Source organism: Cyprinodon variegatus, unplaced genomic scaffold (assembly GCF_000732505.1).
Source record: "Cyprinodon variegatus isolate N-32 unplaced genomic scaffold, C_variegatus-1.0 Scaffold1382, whole genome shotgun sequence".
Taxonomy (NCBI): domain Eukaryota; kingdom Metazoa; phylum Chordata; class Actinopteri; order Cyprinodontiformes; family Cyprinodontidae; genus Cyprinodon; species Cyprinodon variegatus.
This window is the reverse complement of record NW_015151835.1, coordinates 141,708-169,394: the sequence shown is the minus strand read 5'-3', so window position 1 is coordinate 169,394 and position 27,687 is coordinate 141,708. Positions and strand designations below refer to the sequence as shown.

At 38.6% G+C, this 27,687-nt stretch overlaps 1 protein-coding gene across 3 annotated transcripts in view; it reads right to left on the bottom strand.

Annotated features, from left to right (window-relative positions):
• Positions 1-1,662: 1,662 nt before the first annotated feature.
• mmp28 (matrix metallopeptidase 28) overlaps positions 1,663-27,687 on the bottom strand; it is a 27,693-nt gene continuing 1,668 nt past the window's right edge. Inside the window, exons 2-8 of one of the 3 annotated variants that reach the window (XM_015402667.1) lie at positions 25,074-25,150; positions 24,491-24,678; positions 13,163-13,384; positions 10,573-10,818; positions 5,450-5,593; positions 5,172-5,339; positions 1,663-2,525 (exon numbers count right to left, since the gene is read on the bottom strand). In XM_015402667.1, the coding sequence (XP_015258153.1) occupies positions 2,131-2,525; positions 5,172-5,339; positions 5,450-5,593; positions 10,573-10,818; positions 13,163-13,384; positions 24,491-24,678; positions 25,074-25,150 (1,440 nt within the window). In that variant the 3' untranslated portion in view covers positions 1,663-2,130. The remainder of the gene's footprint in view (positions 2,526-5,171; positions 5,340-5,449; positions 5,594-10,572; positions 10,819-13,162; positions 13,385-24,490; positions 24,679-25,073; positions 25,151-27,687) is intronic. The other 2 variants (XM_015402669.1, XM_015402670.1) reach the window with 2 other exon arrangements.

Sequence of the window (27,687 nt, the reverse complement as noted above, 5' to 3'; positions counted from 1 at the left end):
CAGGTAAAAAGATGTTTTCTGCTGTAATAGTAGAGACAATGTCCAATTCAGATAACAGAGCGACAAAACAAACAGCACCGCTGCTCTATTTTATGTTTTTTTAGTTTCAGCCTGTGGATTATGCTGTCTTCTAGGGAAAAAAAGCAGTTTAGGATCTAAATCACTGGGATAATGTACCCTGTTTTAAGTTATTAATATTGACAGAGCTAATTACTAATATAAAATATAAAAACTCCATAGTTGTTTTGACACGAAAAGAAAATTCACACACTCCTTTCTTTATTTAAACACTAAAAAGCTCAAGTTTCATGTGGGAAGACTAACAATGCAACTTTATTTAATTTTAAGCAACTTTCTTTAACTTAAAACATTTACAATTTTTTCATATAAAAAAAAAATCAAAAGTGTATCCAGTCGTCTCAAATTAATACACATCAGAGCTGTGATCAGAAATCCAGCTATTTTAGCTCTAAGCTTTTTAAAAAATTTCATTTATTTTATTTGTAGGTACTGTGCAGCTAGAACCTGAATCTAGAAACAAGCTGCAGCTGTTCAGTCTGAATTATTGTATAAGTCAGACATGTGTTGGTCCGGAATTTTACTTGGCATCAATACTGTTACAACCTAATTTATCAGATATTTATATAAAACACTAACCGCCTCATCTTATAGCTCTGTGATACGGTGGCCCATCAGGGTCAAGTGCTTCGTGATCAGGTTACATCACATTTAGTTCATCTACACTTCGATTACTTAAATGTTTTACAGCAAGTTTGTTCTTATCTTTTAGCACTTGTGTCTAAATATACTTACCTTAGTTGATGAAGCTGTGAAACATCTATGTCTGCCACAAATAAAATAAATCACAAATAACTGCTTCATCACATGCTCTCTTATTGCACAAAGGCTAATCACATGAAATAATTAAATACACCAAATCTTACACACAGTGTGATATTTAGGGAAGAAATAAAGAGAAAGCTAATATTTGTTCCCATAGTATAGAAAGCTTTAGGGCTTCCACTTTATATGGGAAGAAAGCACACTGGCAGGTCAAAGGTCCCACAGAGAACCTATGGAAAGTTTTTCTTTTTTAATGCTAATTAAACTTTTTTTGGTGTATCACATCAAAGCTGTATTAATTAGATGATAATGTTTACCTCTTTGTTTAATTTGCTTTCAGTAGTATAAACACGGTGTATTGTTCTGGAATCCATTTCATGAAGGAGGTTTAACAAACTCAGATTCAAATCCACCACTCTAAATTGATCTAGCCTAAAGTCAGGAACTCTGAGTGTTCGGTTTTACAACAGCTGCTATCAATTAGTTCAATCAATTTTAACTACATCCACTCAGAGTTAAATGTGTGCACAATAAGTAGAAGGAGAAGATTGTTGCTCGAGTTAAAGCGTAAGTTTAAATGAAAGTGGTCTATGGCAGGCCGTTTTTACATTTATTAGAAGAACTCCTCTCTGTTGTTCCATTTGTATATCACTAAAATAAGGTTCTTTCTGATCAAAATCACACTCCTAGACGTAACTGTAATGATATGTTTTATAAATTACATTTGTGTAGCAGAAACTGAATTTTAGAAAGTGAAAAAAAAATTATACTAGTAAGAATTTAGTTTTATATATCTAGAAATGTTAACACATTATAATTGCCCGTTCTGACATTTATCAGCTTGATGCAAAATGTCTTTATGATATCTGAAAACAAATTTTTCATAGTTAAAATAAAAATACTGACCAGTAATATTAGCGATATGGAGATCTGAAGTTAATTTCAAGACACCCAGAATGTTTATTCTAGATGTGGAGAATTTTGTTCATCATTTTGTTTTAAAGGGTCATTTAGACAAAGAAAATATAAGGTTCTGGGGAGAATGTTACTAAGGTGACAGAAACAGGTTGAATAAACTCTCTCTTTGTGAACCAGAAAAGTCAGAGTTTCAGGTTTAGAAAACTTAGAGTTTTCTGTAAACCTGCTTCATGAAATGGACCTCTGGTTTTGGATCGGTATCACACTAGTGTCAGTCAGGATCCAGTTGAAAAAGTGCAGGACCCTTCCCTTAATGTGAAACTGTATGTAAACAAATTGCACTTTTAATGTCAAGGCTCCCCCTGCTGGTCAAAGCATGTTATTACTCTGAGGACTATTGCTGCAGCCGGTCCAGCTTAGATCTTTAGCCCATTGGCCCTCTCTGGTGACCCGCACCTTCACGGGGTCAAACCTCCAGAACCGTTGCTCTTTGAAGAGGTAAAGCCGCCCGTCTGGACGGGTCAGCGCCCCGTTGATGCCCTGCGGCAGTCCAGTCCAATCTTTTAGCCTGCGAGGATAGTAGGCCTCTGGGCGCAAAGTTTTAAGGTTGAGCACAAAGTAGCGGGAACCTTTGAAGAGCACCAAATGACCCAGAGGGGCATAGTAGAAAGCACAGTCTGGGCGTCGAGGCAGACCCAGCTCTTTGTTCTTCCTGGGGAACCCTGGGTCCAGCCCTGTGCCTGTGTAACGCCACATCCGCTTTCCTGCAGGACAACAGACAAAGGAATCAGTTCATGACAGTCACTGAGAGAGTTTTTGTCCTCATGCTTATTACACAGTAACGTCTTTCTCCTGTCAAGAGATGGACGCTTTCTATACTTTGATGAGATTTCATACACCAGGTTAAAAAACATATGCCATTATTTTCAACCTCCTACACTCCGATAAGCCAGAATAAAATGCACATATTGTACCTGGCTTGAGAAGGTAGATATTATGAAGGATCAGGACAGTTGCTAAATTACATGAAAAACAGCAATTTCAAATTTAACATTTAAATCCTACAATTAGAGATCCAGTTTGATAAGCATTTATACATTTTAAATCGAACTATTAAAGAGGAATTGTAAATTGTATTTATTAATCTTTATTAAATAATTCAATTTGCAAATGTATTTTCAACCCTATTTCTAAATAAATATCTTAAACCCATGTATTTATCTGATAAGAAATACCTTTCCTAATCACACATTTAAAAAGATAATTTCTTATTCCATTTTTATTTTCACCTTGTATTTTCAAATCTTTTTAGAAGTTTAATTTTCTTTTTATTTCACCTCGTCCATTTACCTTTTTCATGACCCGTCTGGTGCCTCAGCACACTGAACACCAGTTTAACCAATCACAGTTGCTCCTCAGATGTAACCAGCTCCATCATTGGTCATTTGGTGAACTAACCAATGAGAACTGTAAGGTGGATTGAAAATGCAAGGTGAAGAATATAATGAGAACGAAGTAATGATTTACCTTCTAAAATGTGTGATTAGAAAGGGTATTTATAATCAGGTTTATTAATATAGGCTTTTAAAATCGCCATTTCGGATTAGTATTTTAAAATACAATTAGAATTTGCATCATTTACGAATAGATGGATAAATATCATTTCTCTTTAGTATTTCAATTTAAAATCAACAAATGGAAACCGCTTTTCAAATTGGATTTCTAATTATTTAAATGTTAAGATTTTTTAAATGACTCCATATTATATAACCATGAAAATCTATGAGGACAACAGATGGGTCATGGAGAAAGGTGGGAGTTTAAAAGCAGGTTAAGATTTGAGCGGTGCAGTAACACTTTAAATTGACCTGAACACGACCCCATAATAAAACATGGTGGCATAGGCATCATGCTGGGGGAATGTTCTTCTTCAGCAAGAACAGAGGAGCTGGTCAAAGCTGGCAACATTGTTGGAGTTAAATACAAAAAGAGTTGACCTGTCAGAGGAAGATATGGACTTGAGACAGGGATGGAGGTTTGACTTTAAACAGGACAATAATCGTTGCACAATAAAAAAGTTTTTATTGTGCAACTTGTGCACTAAATAGGCTACAACAAAAAATAAATAATTCTGGTTTTAATGTGTAATTGGTACATCTCTTTTTCATATTGAACCACAACGTATCATTAGAAACAATTTTAATTTCCTTATTCAGTGATCATTCATTATATCTGAGTGAATCTGAGCTATTTAGAGTAAATAAACAAACATTTGCTTCTCATTAGCAGTGTTTCCATTCAACTGAAATGTTAGTTTCTTTTAAACTTTTAAAGTTTCTGAAAAAAGAAATGCGAATTTGCTGCGTTTCCATCTGGTTTTAAGCAAATTAACCAAGCACCGTAAGTTATAATGTGTCATATGTCGTTGTCCATATTACATCGCCATGCATGGCTGTAGGAAACAGGAAGTAAAAGCTGAAATCTAGCACTGACCAAAGATCAGTAATGGAGGAAAGTTTTAATTAATGTATTGCGATCGTGGAAGTAGTTCTTAGGTTAACGTGTCAGTTAGTGATGGCGATGTTGCTTCCAGCCTTCTTTACGTGCATAAGAACATCTGGGAAACAGCTGATCGGTCATGTGAGTAAAAGTTCGCTACTTCAGAGCTGATTCCCAAAAAAGTGTTTCCAGCTCTAGTTTTGTGCATCAACCCTTTTTTCACCAATGCCAAAGAAACTTTTTTGAGCATTTGATAGTTTTCTTTCTAATTTTGCCATTTTCATCAAGCTTTTCTTGATACTATACTTCAAAATGTAAATTAGAAAAAGGTGATGGAAACATAATTATTTACTGAAAGAGGTTTAATACAAATGCATGCTGCACTTTTCAGATTTTGAACTGTAGAAATGTTCTGGAAAACAATGTATGATTTTCTTTCCCCGGTCTTCATATGATACTTAACGCGGGTCTTTCACACAAGAACCCAGTGAATTGAGTCGGTTTATTCTTATAAGAAAATTAAATAAAGGTTTAAGGCACATAAAAAAAACTCCACAAGTCACTGAAACTGTTACATGGAGATACAATGTACTACATAATATTATGAATTGTGCATTGAGAGAGCTTCAGTTGTGAAAGTAAGCCTAATTTGTTATATTGTAGATGAAAGAACTCTGATGAGGCAGGTCTTTGGCTCATTGAGCAACATTTTAAAGCTTCAAACACTTGAATAGCCTTTAGCACAAAGGAGACGCTAATTAAGATCCTCAGCTGAAGCCTCAGCACAGTGTGTTCTTTAAATAGAATTTTACTCCATAAATGGGCCCACAAGAATCTATTTTTGAAATTCTATCACATATGTGAAGGTTAGAAAAGTATGAGTCCAATTAAGCAGCTCAGTGGAGCAGCACCTTTGAAAAAATACCACTTGGAGTCCAAAGGGGAGAAAGCAGCAGCCTCTATGGCCTCAGGGAGTCCAGGCCAGCGCTGACGGAGGATGAACGGGCCGCTCACACTGCCTTTAGACGATACCGTCCAAAACCGGCTGCCCCGGAACACCAGAACTGTCTGCTTCTCATCTGGACGCACAACATGACTCAGGAAGTAATGCGGTTTGCATTTAAAAAACAGATATAAACGGTTTCTTTTTGTTGTTGTTTTTTTGTGCAGCACTTCATTTGGACCTCACCCGCTGTAATCGCATCAAAGACCCCGTGGCAATACAGAGGCTGTCCTGGGTTTTGGCTCTGAAGCTCGTTGAACTCCCACTCCTGCAGCGCAGCATGTAATACCTTTCCAGGTAGCCTCACTGGACGATTACTCAATGGTTTCCCTGAAGAAAAAAAAAAAAGAGTCAAGGCATCAAACAGGACAGGGATGAGGATGCTATCATTTTGATGGCTGCTCTGACATCCGCAGGACTGTCTGGGTCTCATTTCCCCTTCTATATGAGAAGCAATTAAAAACATTTTATAAATGGGGGGGCTGTTCATCCAAGTAGAAGACAAGGAGGATGTTAACATTTAAATTGTTCTTTACAGGATGTGGCGGCGTAAACCTAAACCGATGGTTCACATTATACAGCAATGAAAATAAACACAAGACTTAAGATAGAGCTCATATGGAAAATCTTAAACCAATCTAATTAAATGAAACCATTTAGACAAAAAGGTCTTTCTACCATCTCAATGCTGCATTGTTCTGTAATCGACAGATGTCAGCAAACTAAAGTATACAGGGCAGAATGAAGAGAGCAAGGCCACGAGTAAACAATGGCGGCTTAAGCTTGATTATAGTCATTCTGTTGGCAAAGATCTGAGCAAATATTTTCGCTAGAAGTGGATAAAATCAGCATCCTCGTGAACTGGAGGAAGACAGCAGGAAGAAAACTTATATACACACCACAATGGATAGCAGTGCAGAGATAAGGCCTGGAAGTCTGAGTTTAGTTTTCTAAACCACCATGATCTGAAGGTGTTGTACATTTAGAGATCTTCCTGTTTAATTTTTATGCTCATGTATGTTCTGTGTTAATAAGTCTCCACCGTCAGCTGCTGCTCCTTTTCTGATTTCATCTTCTAATTTTCTTTTCTAAATCTCTCTTATTTTTCCTCCCCTGCCTGAGTATCAAAGTTCTCTTTTTCTTATCGTTCTCTGCTGGTTCCTTCTATTACCATTTCCTCACACTTTCTCCTACCTGCCTGTAAGGTTGTTTTTTTTTTTTTTTATCATCAGCATCAACACATTTAGGTATGCACTGATCCGATATTTTTATCAACATTGCTCCAGATATAGATTTTTTTTTTAAACTAGATCGGTATCGGGACAATTGACTCAATATAGGGGCCGATCTATTCATTCTAACTCTATGCTATGCTCTGCCATCATGCGGCAGCGCAACAACACAACACGGCCATATTGTTTATGAAGGAGCGAGCGAAAGCATCTGCGGTGTGGTTTTTCAGGCTCTCTCAGCCTACTAGCCCAATGGCTACGTGCAATATTTGTGGGAGAAATGTTCCGAGGGGCGGTGTTGAATCGTCAAACTATAACACCACCAATTCAATGAAACACCTTCAGAAGTTTCATAACAAGAAACATGCTGAGATTTTTGGACTCGGCAAACATAAACGAAGCAGCAGGAAGCAGGTAACTTTGATGGAAGCAAAGGAAAGAAGTGACATTTTTCCATGTAACAGTATACAGGCCAAAAAAAAACACAGAGATGACACTTGATAATGACTCTTGTTTTACATGTTGACCAAGTCAGAGAACTTTTGGTTTAAGATTTTGTGCAAAGTTGTTAAATAAATGAGTCAAAACATTTATATTTGGGTTGTTTCCTATTTTTTTATTTTTTTTTAAAGGGAAATCAAATCATATGCACAGAAGAATGATCCCATTTCTTTTTCGCACAAAAAAACATTTTTTTAAGGTAATAATTGGGTGCTGTTTTTGGTATCGGATCGGTATCGGCCGACATTAAACTTCAAATATCGGTATCGTATCGGAGGTGCAAAAAGTGGATCGGTGCATCCCTAAACACATTTCAGCTCACCATGCAGCCTCCATGTTTTTCATTTTGATCAACCTCTACTTTACTTTTTATATAAAAAAAAATCTAATTATATTTTAATGAAATCACAAAGGTCTACCTGGTAGTCTTAGTTTTATTGTTTATTTCTCATAGAAGGTTTAACAAGCTTATTGCTTCGTTTAAACCTCCAATTTCCAGGATGAAGCCGTTGATTGATCTAATGCTGCCATTTACTCTGTTCTCAAGGTGTTTTTCTTTCTTTCTCAATGAAAGTACTCCTGGCCCAAAGATAATATATAAGCTTTGCTGTGTTTTCTTCCTGGATAGAGCCACAGACAGGGATTTTGCTTCTATTATTTTGAGGTTGCTTTTTGCTTCTCTTTTATATAGAAGGCAATCCTAGCTTAATGATCTGCTTTCAGTTGTGCTTCTTCACTTTTTGCCGTTACTGACATCGATGTGTTCCTTCTTTCTTTCACATAAGTATTCACATTCCTTTGGTTTTTGTTTGCTGTATCTTTCTGTGACTCGTACTGCTCAGGACCCAAAGCAGCAGCCGTCACAGCAGACGGCCATTCATGGTGAGTTTGGTCACGTTGGATGTTTCTTTCCATTAAAGGTGAATAGTTTTAATTTCTCATCACTACGGTTACCAATCCAATGCAAGATTCAAATGCCATCACAGTTTATTTATTAGTCAACATTTCCCTACTCAGGGGCACACATATCAGCTTCTGTCTTCAGATAAATTCATCCTAAAGGACGCTGCACCTTAAAACTGCTTCAACGTGTGGATACAGTTCTGTGGTGTGTTATGTACCATGTGTTTTTTTTTCCCCCCAGTGTTTATGAATCCAGAACAAAATAATTATAACTCTGAAAAGTCTAGAGACTGAGTAACCTTAGCATTACAGGGCTTCTGCAGGCATCTGTAACATCCAGATGCGTCTTCTGTTAATTATTTTTATGTTCTTTTCTTCTCCTTTAAAGAGACATTTTCAACATTTTACTGTTTGAGTAAAACATGCTAAAAAAAATTATCCATTGCATTCCAGGTACAGAAAATCCGGATCAGACCAGTGTTTCTTATGGGTTTGCAGGGGAGCAGTAAGTCAAAGCAGCAGGGATCGGATCTCACAAACATAAATACCTCTGGCTGAAGGCTTTCCTGCAGCACCAGCAGTCTTGTCTGTATCTGTGTGATGAGCTGTTTGACATTTATGTGGGAGCGGCTGCAGAGATCACAGCCAGAGGGTGGAGATTATGCACAAATTAAGGTTACAGGACAAAAAAATTTGAATTAGTTAAGCTCCATCTGCCAAATAAAAAACTTTTCTTTTAAAGCTAAATTTAAAGCAAAAGTTTAATTTTGCTTTAGTGCGACCAATAAAGTGGTCTTTTTCTGGTTTTTGAATAGCATCGGGAAGAGGAGGTTGCTGAATAGTATTTCTAATAGCTGAGGACAGAATGTGTCCAGAGGCTGAGCAGATGGGAATCTTCAGATAAGTAGAAACGGAGGCATCCAGAGGCAGCCTGCCTGCAAGCTTCTCCTGAGTCCAATCTCAAGTTCAGCCCTGAATTATACAAATTATTGTGTGACCCTCCGGCAGGCATGAAGAAATTCCTTCAGAGTGCAGCTGCTCTGCACCTGAGGTTCAGGGTCAACGTAGAGAAACATCTTCTCACGCATTCAAGAGCAATGCTTGATCACAGAGGGGCCCGAGGAACTGCTTTTGACATGAAAAAACACAATGATGTGTTTTCTTTTGTTTGTTTTTTATGTTGCGCTGAATACATTTTCCAAGAAGGTGAAAAAAGGAACAGCAATGCATAACCCCACGTGTGGAAACCTGTCCTTACACATGCCAGGAGTTACGGCACACTCCCTCTAAACAGAAACTGTTATAAACACACATAATGCGATGCTCCCACAGCAGCCATCTATCAAAACAGAGCTGAGAAAGACTCCCAGGGAAACTCTGAGAGTGTTATTTTGACAGGAACAGCATTAAACCTTCATTCAAGGGGTCACAGAGCAGACCCCTCCTGCTGAAGAGATAAACTCGGCCAACAGCACAGAGGGGGGGTGTTGTGGTTTAGATTAGAAACTGTTCCCATGTTTGCCAGGAACTCAGAGAAACATAAAGACTGTGGAAAGTTCTCTGCTCTTTCCAGCAGGCCTCTCACTTGTTACATTAAAGTTATGAGTTTGTTTACATAAAAGCTCTGAATGTGTGCACTTTATCACCAGGAGACAAACACAAGTCAGATGTTGAGGATCTAGTTCAACATCTCATTTAGAACCTGTTGGAAAAAACAAGCCCATATCGGAGCACTGCAAATACGCTGCTCTGCTCACACCCGATTTACAGCCCAGTTTACAAACACTCTTACATGTGTCTAAACTGTAATTTTTGCTCTGTTGATGACTTACTTGAACAATTTTAATTGGGTACTAACAATAAAACTTACAGTATAGGTAATCTTTGAAAATATAAGAAGTGAGATCGCAAGTTTTTTGATATTTCTTTTGATGTTTTCTCCTTTCTGCTAAAATGCTGGCTGTTGATTTGAGATCCAAGTCGAAGAGAAGTTGATCATTTTACCCATTTCTGCCAATAAACCAGCAGCAAAAACAGACCCTCAGCATGATACTACCACCCCTATGCTTGGTAGTTTCCACAATGTTCTTAGGTTTAAAAGCCTTACCAAACATTCTTCTTGTAAACACCGCAGTCTGTGTCTAATGTTTCCTAGAAGCCATTTGGTCAGCTGTAAAATCTCAGAGCTTAAATGTGTCAGTTTTGTAGCTGAAGCTCCTCTCTTGTCTATAACTGGATTTATGGAAGGAAACCAAACTTATCCAGATGCTTAAGCATGACTTTGTCTCAGTCTGATGAATCAGCAAAAATACAAACTAAATCAAAACTGATGTTTTTAAAGCTTAGTGAAGTACTTGTCTGTATTATTATTCCACCTTGAACAAAATAATTCAAAATTAGATTTATCTCCAGGATGATTGTATGTAAATGTCTGCCCTCCATATGCAGCCAGAGGCAGTCTGACCTTTTCTTGCCCCGTCCCACAGTCCCTGATTTAACGAGCAGCGTTACAAAGGGATTATTCTACATCAGGATCTCCTCAATGACAGTCTGCTCTAATAACCATTATGGGCTCCACCCTTTGTCATGTCCTTGGAGCCAGACAGATTTGTCATTTGGACGTTAAACCTGCAGCCACCCCACCCTTACATTCCGATGTGAACATCTTCTCACCGTACAGCTGCTGCACGGCCAGGATGTCGTCCCAGCTCAGGACCAGGCTGCGGCCCAGCTTCCTGTAGTACGGAGACATGAGAGCATGGCGCACGGGGGAGTGCTCCAGGCCCAGAGTGTGTCCGATCTCATGGGCGGTCACCATAAACAAGTTGTGACCCTTGTGTCCGTTCAGGGTCCATCTCTCTGCCATGTCGAAGTGGGCCTCTCCTCGACGAGGCAGGAATGCATGAGCTAAGGTCCCACCTGAAAGCCAGACAGGAGACGTTTACATATTTCCTTTTGTTCCCACAGACACCATTCATATTTGGTGCCACAACTGGACAGCAACCTTTATATTAACCAGGACACAGTGAGGCTCGGGTTTGATTTCATGTTCAGTTTTACTTTTATTTGTTTATTGTTTCATTAAATTAAACTTTTTTTATTTACTTCACAGCCAATTTTATTAGGGGGACAAACAGCTTTAGTTGGTACCTTACCAATTCATTAAAGATAATATCAGGGTGATGAAGAGTGTTAGTTTTCCTTCACACACTGTTCAATTTGTAATAAAGTTCAGTTTAGTTCTCATTATCTTCCATATTAGCCATGTCTCCAACATGAAATAGAACCAGCTGCAAAAGACAGACCTTCATTTGGCTTCCTATCAACGCCAATTTTCGTCTTGCCTCTTTGTTAAAGAGGAGCTGTAAATCTGTGCAGCTCCTCCAAAGCTAACTTCTTCTGTAATTAATTAGTTTCTAATTATAGCCATGTCTTGGTATGTTTGCTGCTGTTTCTTCCTCTTTTCATTTCGAGATAATGGATAGAAAATAGATGTTCAAAGCTTGGAATAATGTTTTAGTTTGTTTTTTAAACTGAGACATTCATATTTACCCTGAGATAACATAAAACCTGGGCAGACTGTTGCTGCTTACATGACTTTTGAAGTCAGTTGTTAGACTTAATTTTATTTATTTGTAACAAAATAAAGAAATTAATCCAAAACCCTTTAAATTATTATTTTTTTAAAGAGAATCTAATTTTCCCTCCACTCCTCAGTTATGTCACCCTTTAAGTGGTTTTATTACAAAGCACACCGAGGTCTGTGTGATGTGCAGAGGCTTTGCAGGCATATCAATACCTTTAGAAGAATGCTAGATATAAACTTTGGGATCAAAAACTAGCAGCAGTTTAAAGGGTGCCAGTAGTACATGCAATATTCGCATTCTAAGCTGCTCATGCAATTCTTTTTTTTTTTTCACAAGCAATTTATTATATTTGTTTTTCTTCTTTTTTCTTTTAGTTTTCGTTTAGCATTTTCTCAGACTCCCATTCACACACAGCAGAAGGCTCCTACTGAGCCAGGTCTTGCTGAGGGTTTCTTCAAGAAAGCTGGGATTGCTTTAAACTCAGGTGTGTCCACTGTCACTAAGGGCCTTGTATTCAGAAGGTTTTAATGTTTTAAATAAGTGCAAAACATTTTGTTCTCACAAAGCAGATCTTCACAGAAAGTGCAAAGTGATTTTTGTTTTCAATTGAGCAGACAGCATGTGCAAACCATTTTTTTATGCGTTTGCCTTCAACAGTATGGTGATGAAATTCATCGGTGGAGAATGTGCAAATTTACCACATGCAAAGCAATTTTTCCAAATCTGAACAGTGGAGCCACAGATTTTGCATCTTTGTAGTTCTTCTGAATGTCAGGTGCAAACAGATATGAAAGAATATCAGTGGTCAATGTTGCCACAAAGTTGAGTTATTTTCATAATTTATTTTTTCACTTTTGCACATAGAGATAGGCTACCTATGTAAAGTGCTCTATAAATATTTTGCATAATAGTTTTTTTGATTACCTACCTTACATGATTACCTGCATCCAAACAGCTTTGAATCTACTCTTTCCTTTACTACCACTCTCGACTTCCCCTGGAATCTGCTTATTTTAATGGGTTAAAACCAAACAGGTTTGCAAGTCTTAACATTTGCACAGCAATCTCTAGAGATCACCTGCAACGAGCCCACTTATTGCACGTCCTAAAAAGGAAATTGCACGTAGAATTTAGTGCCTGTGATTTGGAATCTTTGAAGATCAGGCCCTAAAGGTCTGTTGAGGACGACAAAAGGCCACAAACTCAGCCACTAAAAGCAATCAGCTGGGTTATCTTAGACTGCCCATCACCAGACACAAAGAAGGTATTATTTTTTTTGTATAACTGAATTAAAATGACTCTATACTATAGAGTCTATAGTATATGAGTTAGATTATTTGAAAACTAAAAACCATGAGTGAATTTGTACTTTGCACCCTCATCTATGCTGGATTAAAAGAGAAGGGCCATGCTGAAGGATTATGCCGTGTGCAGGATTTGAGAGTCCAATAAATCACTGAGCTGAACTAATTAGGTCCAGTTTGTTTCCAGCCTGTGGTCACATGTACAAAGTAAATCTATACGCCTCTCTCTAAAAATGTATTAATCAGAGGTCACACCAGACAATAACTTGGTTGTTTAATTTATCATATCTAAGTTTACTATGATTACTGAATAGATTAATAATAGTATTAACATTTTACGCCAGGAGGTGGCTGTAACTCTGTGACTCTGACCTGGTCCGTCAAAGGCATTACTGGTCCCGTCGTTATGGTCCCCCTCATAAAAAGCCAACCGGATGTCTGCAGGGCCCTCAGGGGCCTCCTGGAACACCAGGTCAGACACATTGCTCCAAAGCTGGAAAGCAGTTCGCACCGCCAGTTGAACAGAGCCCTGGGACAGGTGGCGAGGCCAGTTTACAATCTGGTAGGTCAGCTGTCGCTTGTACCACTTCTCAGCTGCAAGACAAACAAGGAGCAACAAACAGGTATAAATTAGTCCAATGTAACCAGTTTCACTTAAAATCCCAGCTGAATTTATCCTCTAAAGTAATGTTATTATAGGAGGAAAATATTGAGAAATTGTGACAAAAAAAGTCTAAATCTGAAAAGCATGGCTGTTCAGAAGAAAATATTAGCTGGTCTGCTTTGAAATGTTGTTGTTGATGTGTTGAGCTCAGCATGCTGTGTTCCACAGAGCTGATAGATCACTACTCAGCTTCATTTAATCAGCATGGAGAGAGGAAAAAAATACAACCTGCTTTACTCTAATATAACAAACCAGATTTTAAGAAAATTCTTTTCATATTTACTGATGTCTTCAGAGATCCTCAGACAAAGATACAGTCATGGAAAAAAAAGGGGCTCATATGAATGCAAACTAAATAAATCCAGTTTAATATCAATAAGTAATAACATGACGTAGCTGGATTGAATCTGTGGAGCAGTTTTGACCTTATAAACGTATCTAATGTATGGTTTTCTAGGCTCTACAGATATCTTTCTATATAAAGTTCTCACAAGTTAAGGAATTTCTATGAGATCAAGTTCTTGACTTTGACTTCATCAATGCAACATCTTTCTCAGTTCGTTTGTCAGTTAATCTGTAGATTTTCCGCTGCGCTTGTGAAGATGGTTCTGTTGCTGACAAGCTTCACTTGTCGGACCTCTGACTTTAACTCGTCCTTGCTGTTGCAGAAATCAACGCTTTCCTTTGAGGGTTCCCTTGAGTTTCTGTATTAGATCATAATTGTGTGTGAATCCATCCTAGAGGTTCCCTGAAGGGGTCTGCTTGCCACCTTTCATGTCTTTAATTACATATTCACTAGTCAGCCTCTCGTTTGAAGTAGATCCTATGTGAATCCAACAGGCTGTGTGGAAATCACAGGATGTCAGCCATGTCAGCTTCCAGCTGAGTAAACGCTTAGTCCGTGTTCTTCCAAACATTTGACCTCAACACGTGTCTGTGGTTTCTGTGCTTAGACTAAATTACCTGTCGCAGCCTCTCACATTTGTTGAGGGACAGAATAATAAAGGACGAGACGGAGCCGATCTTTAATTGACTTGTCTAATCAGTTTTTATCCACACAATTAAACAACAGAACCATGCAGAGTCAAAGCTAAAATAAGTCCAAACACTAATTAGGTAATATGAGTGGTTTAGAAGATGCAGCTGCTGGATCATTCAGAGGATGAAAGTAAACACCTTTACAGACGTACACCTGTTAAATGCCTGTAAACATAAATAACAAACCAGCCAGTCACAGAGCAGCAACTTGTTGCATTTGGATGTAGTGGAGACGCCTTGCTGCAGCTTGAACTAAGCACTAGAAGTACATTTGGGTTTCAATATTGCTGTGCTTAAAGATTTTTCTTTGGCGTGTCTAAAAGCGCGACCTCTTGTGGTCATGTTGCTGCCTTGAGCATAGGTTCTACCCCTGCTGGTCCAGCAGTATAAATAAGAACGACAAGGCAGCTGCTGCATTCTTGCCAACTTTGTCTCTATATTTAGAACCTTTCAGACTTTCTAGGGACTTTTTTCAAAAAAACAACTTGCAACGAATCTAGTGACTTTTTCCTGGCTGGTTCGAGAATTTGATGGCAACATCGATTGCTCTGGATTTACCATCACTGAACAGTAAATTGAGCGAGCCACTCCCTCCTCAGACACAGGGACTCAGACGCAGCAGCTGCAGCCCATGTCTGCAGTCAGAGAGCAGAGCGACTCTCTTCTGTTTCCCCGTTGAATATGAGTCAAAAATGCGCAAAGCTTCTACTGATCACCACGTATTGAAAATAGAAATTAAAAATAGCGTATATTTTACTTTAAAATTGATGCAGAGAAATAGAATAATGTGTGAATGTGGTTTACCAGCACTAGTTGACATGCCTCCAGCATCTCAGGGCAGAGAAAACTTGCGTTTTTTTTTCTTTTTTTACTTTTGAGACCTCAATTTCTATGCTTTGTTGTGTTTTTAATGATTAAAGAGATGGACATGCAGGTGGTGCAGTGGTTAGCATGCACAGCCCATGTACGGAGGCCTTAATCCTCGATGCGGGTGACCCGGGTTCAAATCCGGCGCATTTCTCTACCCCTCTCTCTCATACCCCCTTTCCTATCAGCCTACTGTTAAAATAAAAGCCACTAGTGCCATAAATCAAATAAAGAGACATTCTGTAAGGGTTTTACTGAAAATATCTTTAAAATAGCCTTGTGACGTCAAGTGTGTCCATATTAAATGGATCTGACCTAGAATATCTCTTTTATTATTTTATTATATTCAAAATGCATTTTGTGGATATTTAGAAATGACCGGCATCCAGCTCACCTCAGACACCATTGGCAACTCTGGGTAAAGTGAAACAAGTTAAAAACGAAAAGCTGGTCAAGTATGAGCAAGAGTTTGAGAACAAGCAGAAGAGTGTTGCAATTGTGTGTTTTGGCCAGAGGTGGCAGTATAATTTGAAAACTCCAAAATACCTCTTAAAAATTCAGATGGGTGATCAATAAAACCTATTTCTGTGGTGTGAGGAACTTAGAATGCACCTTTATTTCTACTTTAGACACTCTTCAACTGTTTATTTATTCATTTTAATTAAAGACTTTGTGTCCCCTCTTGGGGGAATGTCCCTGCTTTGGGGACCAGTGCTTTAAATCATCCTTCTAAGAAAAGAAAAAAAAACAAAAAAGTATTTAGCAGAAGCAAGGCCAGGTCTTGAGCTTGTTAAGTCAGCTGAACCATCTGGTGGAAGAAATTTTTGTCGCACTCCTTGTGTTGTTTAAACCTACCTGAGAGTTGTTACTGACTATATTCATTCCTTAATGCAGGGGTTTTTACACTCTGTCCTCAGGAGACCACTTTCCTTAGAATTTCAGATGTTTCTCTGCTCCAGGACATCTTGATCTAGAGTTTATACTCCTTCCTTAGCAGCTAGCAGAGACGTTTCAATCACAAATTTATTTAGGTCATGAGATGAGGCAGGGAAAAACCTAAGACATGTAAGACACTACTGTCCTGAGCGGTTTACATGTTTTCACCCCAATGGACACACTTTATCTAATCCTCTGACGTTACTTCCGACAGGATGATCCACCATGTCAAAAAGGGGTCAGTTCATGTCAGTCTGGGTTCTCGACCATGGCAACAAGTTCAGTGCACAGCTTTTATCTTTGGGATGTGTTGGAAAAGGAGAATTTCCTGAAAAATGTGAAGCTGACCAAGGCGCAGCAAATGCATGTTTGCAACATGTTCTAGATCTATTAAAAAAGGTTTCTGACTTCTTTTAGAATCTGTGTGTGGAAGACTTAATGCAGTTCTAAAGGCAAAAGAGGGTCCAACCAAACACTAGCAAGGGATACCTAATAATATAGCTAGCAAGTGTATATCAACTGAGTATTTGCAAGAAAGGTTTACAGTCATCGAAATATTTTTAAATGCAGGTGGAAGGTCTGCACATACGTTTGCAATACAAACTGCCAGACTGGCCTCCTAAGGCCTGCAGAGAGCTTTATGGTGAGCTGCTTTAATGGCATTTTCACTTTTTTTTTGAAACAACGCACAACAGAAATGAGATGCAAGTGGCTAAAAAACAGTTAAATAGGTATTGCATACGGCAAATTACAGTGAGGCCCAAACAACACCCTGGAGACTGGAAAATATCTGGATATCTGCAGTCATTAAGGCATGGGTTTGGCAGTGACATCAGTGTGTGTTTCCGTGAGAGTAAACACACAAACAGAGGCAGTCTGAGCAGCTTTACTGCTATGTACATTTGATTATGGACATTTGAAAAAAAATAATCTATTTCAGAAACCTTTTTGCAGAAGGACCGGAGAAAGTTCAGAAAAGTAAGGCTGCATCCTAATAATAAAGTGAAATTAGAGCTACCGTTGTGGGCCACATTTACACCAGCAAGTTGTCAAGATTATCAAAGACTCCAGATTCTGCTCCGCAGGAGTTTAGAGTCTCTTTCTACTCTGAACTCGTACATTAACGAGCTGCATTAAGCCTGTAGTCAGACAGCATGTTCAGATCTGCATCCTGAGCATGAATGGGACGCCTCCTCACCATCCCAGACCTACACAGAACAACAGTCCCGAGAGGACGATGGAGAAGCCAGGAAGTCCAACACACAAAACATTCCAAGACTTCCCTTATGGAAGCAATTATCATGATGCCCTCTATGGCTGAGGAGCAAAAGGGAGCGAGACCATCTGATAGCTGGAGTTATTGTTGTTGTTGGGATAGTGCAGTGGGGTTTATGCTTCCTACCAGCATGAAGAGACTTTCACACAGGATTCTGGGCACCAGAGCTGTGTACTGTAAGGACTTCAGTTGGATGTTAGAAAACAGGCCAATGTGTGTGATACGCAGCAAACTGAAACCCGTGAAATATTTATAAATCTGGTTTCTCAATGCCGGGGTTGCTGGAGGTTCCTGGGGTCTTTACATACAAATAATGATGTCATTTTCTGTGCATCTTTGAAGGAGGCAAAGTTTTGTCAATGATATTTGGATATTAATGCAACATTTACTTTTCATGACACCCAATATTACGTGTCAGTCACTATTGCTTTGGGATTTCAAAAGAGTTAGCTAACAAAAACATAATGGATCTATACATGACAGATGTTGCTAAAAATCTTTTAAAGGATCAGATTTAAAAGTTATGTGTTGACATGACAATGACTCATCCTTTGTGTTTAGCCTTTTTATCTCCAAATGTTTCATAAGTCAGGTAAGTGACTTGATAAACTTGCTGAAAACAGCTGAAAATGATCAGGTGGTAGACTACAATGATTGGGGTCCTGCCAATAACCCAGTTTAGAATCAATGATTGCAAGGTGCCAGGTCCTGAGCCCCTATCATCATCCTTCCACCACCATGCTTGGTGTAAGGTTTTTGCGGTTTGCCCTCGCAACTGTCTAGGTGACTTTTTTTGACACATATGGTTCAATTGCAAAGCAAGTTCATACCGAAGTATTCTTTTCAGGGAGAGAGGGCTTTCTTATGGCAACGGTTCAAAAACATCCCACAAGTTTATGTATTTATTCTACTGCTCTCAGCTTCAACATGCTAGGTATGACCTTGTAGAGTCTGGAGCTTCTCTGATTCCTGAAAATCTCAACTTTATGGCAAATGGCATTTTTAAATCAGGGATGAACAGCAGTTGCCTTAAAAAGGCATTACAGAGATTTCTATTGATACTGCCACCCCTGGCCAAAACACAGAACTGCAGCACTCTTCTACTCGTTCTTGTAGCTCTTGTATCTTACAAGTTTTTTTTTTTTTATTGCTATTACTTTATTCACTGCGTGTGAAGTTGCAAGAGCCATAAAAGGCTATTTAAATGAAGTTTTTCGATAAAAATTTCTTAATCTTCCTCATTTTCATAATAAGTAGCAACATTTCTTTAAATCGTTGCTGCTGTCACTCCATCTTTACATTTAGTGTATTTTACATGCATGTCTTAAACCAGAAAAGAAATGTAATTCAATGAGGTGGTAATCACCTGGGACCGATCATTAATTTGTCAAACAGGCACAAAAGAAGACAAGTTTCAGACAGTCATTCAAACAGCCTCAATGAACTCCGATCAAGACCAATTATCAAAACATTTGGATGTTTGGAAGAGAAATAGGACAGGACTAGAAACTGTCAGGTCCAGATCTATAAGGACACACCTCTGAATAACAAACACAAACACTCTCAGCTTCCATTGCTTATGACAAAGGTGGAATGTAATTTCTGTAAATATTCCACATTCCTCAGGTTGCGGTTTGCTCTCTTTTTTCCCCCCAGAGGCTCAGAGGCAGCAGCCAAGATTTTCTTCCTTCTAAACAAGATCAGAGAGGATCTCGCTCATCTCAGTCACCAGCTGATTTGATCATAAAAAAAAATTAGTGGATCTTAATTCTGCTTAATTATATCATAAACGGTATAAAAGTAATTATTTCTTTAGTTGCATCTGCTTGTTGCCATGTCCTAATAAACATAGCCTACAGAAGTAAGAATGTGAAAATGGCACCAAAAAGTTTCACAAAAGGTTTAAATTTCTGAGAACATGTGTCTATCCTTAAAATATTTGCATTAAATGTCAAAAGGAATTGTAAAACTCTTCTCAAGTTACATGTTCATTATATTATCCTGAGCTGTCTCTATAGTTATGTTGCTACAGACTGCTGGAGGACATAGGGACCCCTTTTCATCATTCTGCTTCATTCTATCTCTTATTTCTCTTATTCTGCAGTATTAGTTCAACCCCTAACTGAATGTTCTGTCTCCTTTTACTCATCATAGATTTGGTGTTCTCTTTGGCTATGACACCATCCTGCTTGGAGGCATCAGCTGAGCTGTTGCAATCAAGGACTTCCACTATATATGATACATTTGGGCCTGTTTTCAGTGTTTAGTCCAGTTTCTCTCCTAGATATACCTTTTGGTTCAGCTTTTACTGTGACTGTAGGTGCACACAGTCGTCCCCTTTGAGATGAAAACTGACTCAGAGTTCATCTGGTTAAACGTTTCTCTGCAGAAAGCCACTCATACGGAGTCTGGCTCAGCTGGAGGTTTATTTGTGTTAAAATTGCGTTTTTCCTCTCCAGTGTATGCACGCTCAGTGTGAGGGATTGCTGTAGTCAACAACAAAATTAGAGCGAATATCTACTGTTGCAACCAGCTGATCCAGCAGGAGCGAAATCTGCAAAGTCAATGACTTAATGCAATCAGATGGATTTCTTAGAGAGAAAACTTTTAGCCAATCTTAAAGTTTGGCTAATAGAAAAATTAAATTGATCTAGACTTGTGTTTGTTTTTTGGTCACAATTGCATTTTGATCATACATATATATACATATCAATTCACTTAAGGACATGATAAACATATTCCCGCATCATTAATGGCAAAATCCGTTCACCCTATGAACTTCTTTTGCAACAGAAAATGTAACTATTACAACTCTAATCTCATGTTAAATATAGAATCCCATTACTCATTGCTCCTATTGTAACCTTATCACTCTAGAGCGACTCTTGGTTGCTTTTTAATAAATATGAAATGGCATGCTATGTATTCATTATCTAGAGTCCCCTCTGAAATGCTTCACTGCAATCGCACACTTAGTTTCAGTGTAAATGTAGTTAAGTCTTTCTAAGCAGCTCTATCTCTTTGAGCTTTAACCTAGAGGTGTGAAACAATCTTCTACTCACTGATGTATGAGTCACCTCTGCTGCTAAAATAGAGACTCTTAGAAGCTGATGAGATGTTTGAACAAGGATAGAAGCGTTAGCAATTGTGAGATATTACCCTATTCAGCTTGCATAATATGCAGCCTGTAATGGCCAACCAGCTCAATAAACAACACTATCCAGAGCCAGTGCGTATGGGTGTTTTCTCCAGAAGGAACACTTCAGGTACTGACATGAAGAGGCAGCAGCAAACATCAGCTGCCGCTGCAGTGACTGCATTCCCCAAACATTAACTAACATCGTCGGTGACATGGAAGGAATGCAAAGGCTTTGCACTCATCAGGATGAAGGCCAGGAGGAGGAAAAAGGCTCACTCTGCGACTGAGATGCTGAAAATCCAAATTCACAGGATTCATGGAATGAACCAGATGTTTGAGACAAAAAGCCTGGGAAGAAAACTACAACTGCTTTTTTTTCTCTTTTTTTTATTTTATCGTGCTTCCATCAGCTGGAAAAAAATTACACCCTATACTAATGCATGGAGATTTTCTCTAAATCACTCTAAACTGAGAGAGGGGTGGGAGGCTGGGCTTAATTACTACAGAAGAGCTCAGCTGCAATCTTTAACCACCGTTTAACACAGCGGCAGAAAATTGCGATCATCGATCATCTGCCGCCGCCAGAGAAGGCAATCAGAAATACAATCTAGAGTCTGAGTGGGAGAGTTTCAGCCACTCAGGGTGAAACGCGTTAATGTCATATCAACTGAAGGCTTTTAAAGACACATTGGAGATACTCTTTGCAGAGCATTCTGCATCCAATAAAGCTTCATTCATTTTGGAAAACTGTGTGTAAAAAATTTTTATTTATTGAGGTTTTGAAATGAGTTGCTCAGTGATGCAGTGGGTAGCACTGCTGCCTTGCAGCAAGAAGGTTCTGGGTTTGATTCCCAGCCTGGGGTCTTTCTGCATGGAGTTTGCATGTTCTCCATGAGCATGCGTGGGTTCTCTCTGTGTACTCCGGCTTCCTCCCACAGTCCAAAAACATGACTGTTAGGTTAATTGTCCTGTTTGTCTCTGTGTTGCCCTGCGATGGACTGGTGACCTGTCCAGGGTGTACCCCGCCTCTCGCCCATTAACAGCTGGAGATAGGCACCAGCACCCCTCGTGACCCCAATTGGGACAAGCGTGTCAGATAATGGATGGATGGAATTTTTTATATTAAAATGAGCATTTTATGTACCCTCTTAATAATTTTCAGATAAATGTATAAACTCTCTTCATTTCAAATCTGATCGATTAAATAAATAAGGTTGTTTATTGGCACAGACCTTAAAGGAATAGTACACCCAAAACATGATTAGCCTTCATTTTCTACTCACCCCCATGCTGAACAACACTCTGGAGTACTTTTTTGATATCTCAAATGCATCTGGAGATCTGGGAGGCTTCTTGCTGTCTGCTGACATTCAAATAATGGAGGTCTATGGTGCCCGAGACAGAAAGGTCCATAAAAGTCCACAAAAAACGTGTCAATATTCCTCCATACTGCTCGTCCAATGTATTCCAAGTGTCCTTAGTGGGTAGCATCCAGAATTTACTCGAAACAAAGTCATTTAGAATGTTTTTAGAGCATAAACAGTAGTGTATAGGATTTCCTGAAAGCGCGCACATGCGCGCTCACGACGCTACGGAAGCCGGCAGACCAAACCAGATGAAAGTGCGCATTCAGCGTCTGCTCTGCCAATAATGCAAGCGTAGAAGAAGAAATGTGCTGTTTACCTGTGCAAAGAAAGAAACAACGAAAGAAAAATGTCTGAGGACTTCAGTGTTGAGGAAGAGCATGAGTTCTTTGCCGAGCTGAATGCGCTGGTTTGGTCTGCCGGCTTCCGTAGCGTCGGGAGCGCGCATGTGCGCGCTTTCAGGAAATCCTATACACTACTGTTTATGCTCTAAAAACATTCTAAATGACTTCGTTTCGAGTAAATTCTGGATGCTACCCACTAAGGACACTTGGAATACATTGGACGAGCAGTATGGAGGAATATTGACACGTTTTTTGTGGACTTTTATGGACCTTTCTGTCTCGGTCACCATAGACCTCCATTATTTGAATGTCAGCAGACAGCAAGAAGCCTCCCAGATCTCCAGATGCCTTTGAGATATCAAAAAAGTACTCCAGAGTGTTGTTCAGCATGGGGGTGAGTAGAAAATGAAGGCTAATCATGTTTTGGGTGTACTATTCCTTTAAGCAATGCAGCAGTGCTACTGGAAAACCTGTGGCATAATACTGCCTCTACTATGTTAAGAGCTGATACGGTGTTTTTTATAGTGTTTGAAACAAGTTATTTGATTTTTTTCAAACACACTTCTTTTTATTTTGGTTGAACAGCTGCAGAGTATTTAATCAAAAGATATTAGGATTTAATAAGTAGACAGCTATGTTTGCTGAGATTTAACTTTTTTTAAAGAGCCTTTCATTGTTGATCAGCAAGCTCTGAATGAATGTTGAGGGAAATGTTGAAGCTGCTGTTTCAGTTTGTTCTAGTTGATCACAGACCTGAACTAATGTTGGTTCTCAGGTTGTTCATTATCATCATTAATTCCCCTTCCTCTGTTGTTGGCAGTTTAGGTCCAATGGTTGCATCTTGGACCAAAAAAGACATTCCGGCACGACAATGATCTCAAACACTCATCAAAATTGAGTTAAAATCTACAAATCCAGCACAGATTAAGCTTTTGGATTGGCTTTCATACATGTGTAAAGATGTATGTGTATAACCTGCATCTTTTGCAGAAAATGAAATACTTTAAATTACTCTAATATAACTGATAAGAAGAGTAGTGTAACATCCGATGACAAAAAGGTCACTTGTAGAGATGCAACTTGCTAACACCAATCAAAATTTGGCTGGTGGATATTTGCAGATATTTGTTAATTAAAAGTGACTTTATAGAACTACATGCCACTTCCAAATTATCCAAAAAAAAAAGGATTTACTTAAATCTAGGGACCCTAAAGACAAAAATTATCCCTACAGTTAATAACGCATGACGATGTAAATGATGTAAGAGCTGTGATTTTTTTTTACAGAAACATGTGATCAAACCGGGGTTAAGGAATCTTTAAAGGAAGCTGGTTTTAGACTTTCTCAGCAGAGAGAAAAATGCTAAACAACCATGTTTCCAAAACAAGGTAAGACGTTAAAATATAAATTAAACCAGTGTTTCTATTTTATTACTTGAAAAAATGTGTGTTGTTTGGAGTCTTTCATATAATTTTCAACATTTACCAAGTGTACGAAACATATTTTGGGCAATCCCCCAAGAAACGTACATAAAAAAAAATCCCCATTTTATTGTTGCAAGGACTAAGAACCTATCAACATATCTGCAAAGTTTGCTTTATTAAATCACATTTAAAATAAATTAATTATAAAGCAAAACTAATTGAACATCAATCTCCATGTCTGAGTACAATAAAATATGCGATAATAGCCTGAAACGTCATTATTTTTAAAGTGAAGACCCTCTATATCTTATTTTCAAAAATACTGTAAATTCTGCATATTCTAAATACTGTATATATGAACACTTTTTAAGATGAATATTGGCAAATTTTAAATAATATCTTACATTATTTGCTGTTGCATGATTGTTGCTAAACACCAGAAGCCTTCCAGCTAATATCAGACATTGCAGCTGCTTTAAATACAGGCCTCAGCTTGGGTTTAGTGCTTTATTAAGGTGGGACCTCCCAGTTAACTGTTGGGCTTTAAAATACCAAAAATAGGACACAACACCTCAAGGGAACACATCCACATCTTCTCAGATACCCCACACAAACATGCTGCTCATGCTGCAGATTAAACGAGTTACCTTTGTCTGCAGAGCGCCTCCTGCGGTGATCCAGTTGTCCCTTCCCAGTAAAGATGACATTTACCCTCTGCGCCCAGACCTGCTGGCTGCCCTCATCTGACACCCCACAGCGGGGCTCTGCCATCTGCCTCAGGGTGGCGCTGTCAAGTCGCCCTGTGATGGGGAGACGGGAGAGCCACTGGTACTCTCTGCAGAAAGGAAACCGCTTCTCAGTATTGGAAATGTAACCAGAGCAGGGAGGTGCACAAATTTAAAGAGATGAGTGCAGATCACAAAGCATATCTATGTGAGCCGTTGGTGGTCGGCAAAGCTTTCCATCTTAGCAGTAAAGTGAAAAATGAGCCAGAGGGTTTGGTAAAATTCCTGAATGGTTCAGAGATGGTTCAGGAGATGTCTCCAGAGCAGACATTAGGGGATTTTTACGGCCCGGTGGTGTCGTACAGCCCTGAGGCCTGTCCCACACAGACTTCACCCCCTAATAATGAACAGTAGCAGCCAAAACAGGCGCCTCAAAATAACTAAACTTTTAGATCTCCTCTGTGATTCCCACACTCATCAGAGACACGACTTTGAAATCACTCACCTGATCGCAGACTGCACTTCAACTGCATTGTGGACCTGGTGCTCATGATGGAGATACCCATACTTCTCCAGAAAATCCTGCAACAGCAGCACCGATTACTCCGTACCCAAATTTGAACACATGTGATGTTTTGTCTTACATTAAATGTATATTTGGACTGATCAGACTGCTGATCTGTATCATTAACAAAGGGACCACCCATACACATAATAACCCCTGAGGTGCGCCTGAAATTCACAGCCACCATTTTAAAAAGTGTTTACTTCAAACATGGAAATAAAGAGCAGCTCCAGTGTTTAAACACAAAAGAAACACGTTCCAAACAGATGTTGCTCGCAGTTTTATGACTGGCTATAATTTGATACGCTATATGTTCATACAGGAGGCTTCGTGTTCAGACGGCTGCAGTGATTACAGATGTACAGGAGGTGGAGGAGGAAATTAAAATCAGGGGAGATGACAGACTAGTTTACAGAAAACAGGAGTGCAGTAGAAGAAGAAGAGACGCTGAAATGGTAGAAGGTTTTGTTCAGAGAGGTGAGTCTGAGCAGGTCTGCCTACACATCTATAGTTTTACCAGAATCCAAATTAAGTTTCCTTTGCTTTATCACTGAACTTTTACCTTCAAACAACTGAGGAAAAAAAAAAAACACATTTCACATATAGGCTAAAATTCCTTAAAAATCTTGAGGCATAATAATGTTATATGGTGACAGCTTGCACATTATAAGCATAAACTTGTGTGGATTCTGCTTAACTGTTAGGAAGATAATGCATTTCTTATTTTACAAATGCATTTCTTAAAGGTATCACACATGAATTTGCATCTTCCTTTTACTGCAGGTAAAGTAACACGTCTTCTAGGGCAGGTTTCTATCAGTTTTGCACCTCTAGAGCTTTTTGTACAGTCTTGTTTGCTATTAAGCAATCAGGTCAGTCAGATTGCAGGGAGAGAGCCTCTTATTTATTGTTTTTAAGTCAGAAAAAAATGTGATAAAAAGAAAAATGCTACTCATGTACTGAGTAACTTGTCTCAGCATCTGATGTAGAAAGACAGACTAAAATGTAATGTTATCTGCATGTTAAGCACACTATAGAATAGAATCAGATGATAAAACAAATGACTACATAAAAAAATACAAATCCAGGAATAAAAAAAACACTTTTACAGATCAATTTTATTTTAAACAATAAATTACACCAATTCTCATGGTAGGTAATGTTGTTGCATGTGTTAGAACAGCATACAGCACCTCCAGTGAAAATATGAATCAATGAAAATATTTATTAATATAATATACTTTTTAATATAATATATTAGCTTAAACACCAAATCTCATGGGAGGTTCACCTGATATAAATTAAGTTTGTGTACAGAAAGGAAAACTTTATCTGGAGCCGCTTTGTCCAAAATAAGCTTGCTTGTTATTCAGTAAAGTTACTTAGAGCGGATGGAGCTGCCAAATATTTTACTTCAGTTAGAGTAGCAAAATTTTATGAAAGTATTTCTGAAGTAAAAGTAAAAAAAAAAAAAAACGGTGCAGAAGAACTACTAAGAGTATTTTTTTGTCAAAAATTTTCTCAAGCAAATGTGACTAGTTACGGCTCACATCTGGATTTAGGTCTTGATATTGAAGCCCTGGCTGAATGTTGAAGGTCGTCATCCTCCTGGAAGGCAAACCACCACCTCACTCTCTAATCTACTGCAGCCTCTAACAGGTTTCCCATCTAATCTCACCCATTTTAAGCTCCATTCATCCTCTTATCAACTCCAACTATTCTCCTTTTTGCTGCTAAAGAGAAGCCTCCCCACAGCATGATACTGCCACCCACATACAATCCTAATCCAAATACTTGTGTGTGTGTGTGTTGTCTTTTCATGGGCCAATGCTGTGGATATGACACCCCATAGATATGAAAACCCAAATCAATTTGAAATCCAAGACAGCTTTTGGTGTAAAATTTTACTTAATAAGATACAAACTTCATTAGGAACTTCCAATCCAAGACTTAAGGTTTCCTTGACTCAGATAACACAGATTAGAGGTGACCTTGATACAGATTATTCTGACATCAGTCTAACTGATCCCGGATAAAATGTGCTGCTGAATTTTGTAGACGATATAGCTATTTCTGCCTCCATTTATGTGATAAAAATGACACAATTATGATAAATGTTATACATTACACAATTTAAACATATAAGCAGAAGGAAAAGAAAATAATAATAAAAAAAATCTATTCATTAAAAATAGATGGACAATTGAGGCAGTGGAGATAAAATGGCTTCCCTTCATTAAGAATCTGGCAGCTAATGTATCGTTCTACCTCTTGTTTCGATGTAAAGCAATAGATATTTAGGTACAGTGGAGGATCTGTGATGCTGTGGGCACATTTCTCTTTAAAAACTCATAGGAGCCTTGCTATTAGGGGTGGGTATTGGCAAAGAAGTCACGATTCGATTCGAATCACGATTCACATGCCACGATGCGATTCTATCACGATGCATCACGATACTTGAAATATTGCGATGCATTGGGATATTTTCACTGAACACTGCAAGAAAAAGATACAGCCCTTACCAGTGGCTGACTGGCTGGGTGTGATCTGGATA